Source organism: Formica exsecta, unplaced genomic scaffold, assembly GCF_003651465.1.
Source record: "Formica exsecta isolate Colony F162 unplaced genomic scaffold, ASM365146v1 scaffold72, whole genome shotgun sequence".
Lineage (NCBI taxonomy): Eukaryota > Metazoa > Arthropoda > Insecta > Hymenoptera > Formicidae > Formica > Formica exsecta.
The window spans coordinates 5,088,697-5,090,669 of NW_021853485.1; the positions used below are offsets into that span (position 1 = coordinate 5,088,697).

Below are 1,973 nucleotides of genomic sequence, written 5' to 3' on the forward strand. Positions count from 1 at the left end.
ATTATTGTTTATTAAAAAAAAATCGTTATTTATATTTTATGTGTTTCTTTTCTTTTTCAAATCTAAAAAATCTGTCTCGTATTCATTTCAACATAACGTAATGGTTTCAATCTAAAAAATCTGTCTCGTATTCATTTCAACATAATGTAATGGTTTCATCGTAGAGGCGATCCGGACAAGACTGATTATTTCGGTAATACATGCTTGCATCTGGCAGCAGCGAGGGGTCATGAATTCTGCGTAAAATTTCTGGTGAAATTTGGTTGCAATATCTGGTCATTGGACATCGACCGGCATTCTGCCCGAGAACTTGCGGCGATAAATGGTTGCGAGAGAATTTTGCAGTTCCTAGACCTCGCCCAGGCTGATCAAGAATTGAATAGTCGCAAGAAAAGCCGTCTGCTCCGGGAAAAAGCAGAGAAAGATGCGGAGAAAAGGTATAATCGCAAAATAATTATTGACCTGATTAAATAATCTCGGTTTCAATTTATGACTATCTAATAAAAAAAAATACTTGTGTAAAATATTTTATTTGTATTTTTTTTTAAGATACAACTGTATTAGAGTTTATTTGATCACAGAAATAGCCATAGATTCAGAAATCAGTTATCGATAGTTTATTATTTGTTATATGTTTTTTATTTTAAATATATAAATTTCAATACTGATAATAAAAATATTTATCTGTTAAGATTAAAAGAGTACATGAAAAAACAAAAGATGGCTGAAATTAGGGCGGAAAAGGAACAGAAAAAACTTATAAAGAATCGTGCTAGATCGGACTCCGAGGCGATGAATGAATTAAATTCTCAACGATCAGGCGTATTGACTTTTAAAGGTCGAATAAAACCTTCGCCGACATTTAGCGATATCGTTGGCACCACCGCGAAGAGACACGGTAGCACGGTATGTCGGAAAGCCTTAGCGAAGAAAGCCGCCAGTGATTTCAAGGTCGTAGAGGTAAAAAAAGATTTAAAAAAAGTTTATTGAATTTTTTACAACTCTAAGAAAAAATAATAAAAATAATATATAAAATTAATTTTTAAACAATATTATCTTTTGACGTAACAAAATGAGAAAATAAAAAAATTATAAATGTATATTTTAAATTTTTTTGATCTTATATCTTATATATGATAATTCCTTTTTGTTTATTTTAATGATTAAGAAATTATATAACATTCCAATTATAATGTTGTATATGAATAATATATATCATTATTATAGGTTGAAATAAATGGAAAAAAATCCATTCGAAGTCTGACCGGCGTTCGACGAGATTCTGAAGTTATGTACGTAGGCACATACGATACTGAATCTCAACATATAGGTAGAAGAGGGAAGATCTCCGATGTATGGGGTACTCTAAGCAAATCTCAGAGCACGCCCGATCTCTTAGGTGAAAGGATATATGACGAGGAGGAGGAAGATAGGCAGGAAGAGAATTTGAACATTGCGAAAGACACTGCTTTTCTTCGGGAACCGGCCAGCATCTTTAACCGACCTGGATTCGGTTCGGTGGCCTTTAGAAGGGCGGTTAGTCTTAATATTTGTACCTGTAAACCGTAATTTCATTTACAATGAGTAGTTGTAAACATCTTACCTCCGATAAAATTAATATTAAAAAAGCTAAAAAAATCATAAACGAAAAAAACTGTCTTAAAATGTATTTTTTATATAATTTCAGCTATATGTACATAGATGTTTTCTTTTCTCTTTTCCTTAATTATCGCAACTCTGATAGAAATAATATAAAACGCAACGTCTTTTATTTGCAATTATTTTGATGCCACGCTTCTTACACACACATACACATTGTAATAATGATCATCTTAAATATACCTTCATACGGCTATCTTTGCTATAACAACTCGACCCGTAGAAATCGGTACGGTTTATGCCGTTGTGCGTTTTCTTTCACAATATGAGTTATTATTTGTCCTATTTGAATAATAATTCAAGAACAAAGAGAG

At 32.1% G+C, this 1,973-nt stretch overlaps 1 protein-coding gene across 1 annotated transcript in view; it reads left to right on the forward strand.

The window, feature by feature from the left end:
* The window catches only part of LOC115243406 (Usher syndrome type-1G protein homolog), a 14,809-nt gene that overhangs the window by 8,906 nt on the left and 3,930 nt on the right, over positions 1 to 1,973 (forward strand). Inside the window, exons 3-5 of the mRNA XM_029820365.1 lie at positions 165 to 437; positions 693 to 960; positions 1,228 to 1,536. Coding sequence (XP_029676225.1) covers positions 165 to 437; positions 693 to 960; positions 1,228 to 1,536 — 850 coding nt within the window. The remainder of the gene's footprint in view (positions 1 to 164; positions 438 to 692; positions 961 to 1,227; positions 1,537 to 1,973) is intronic.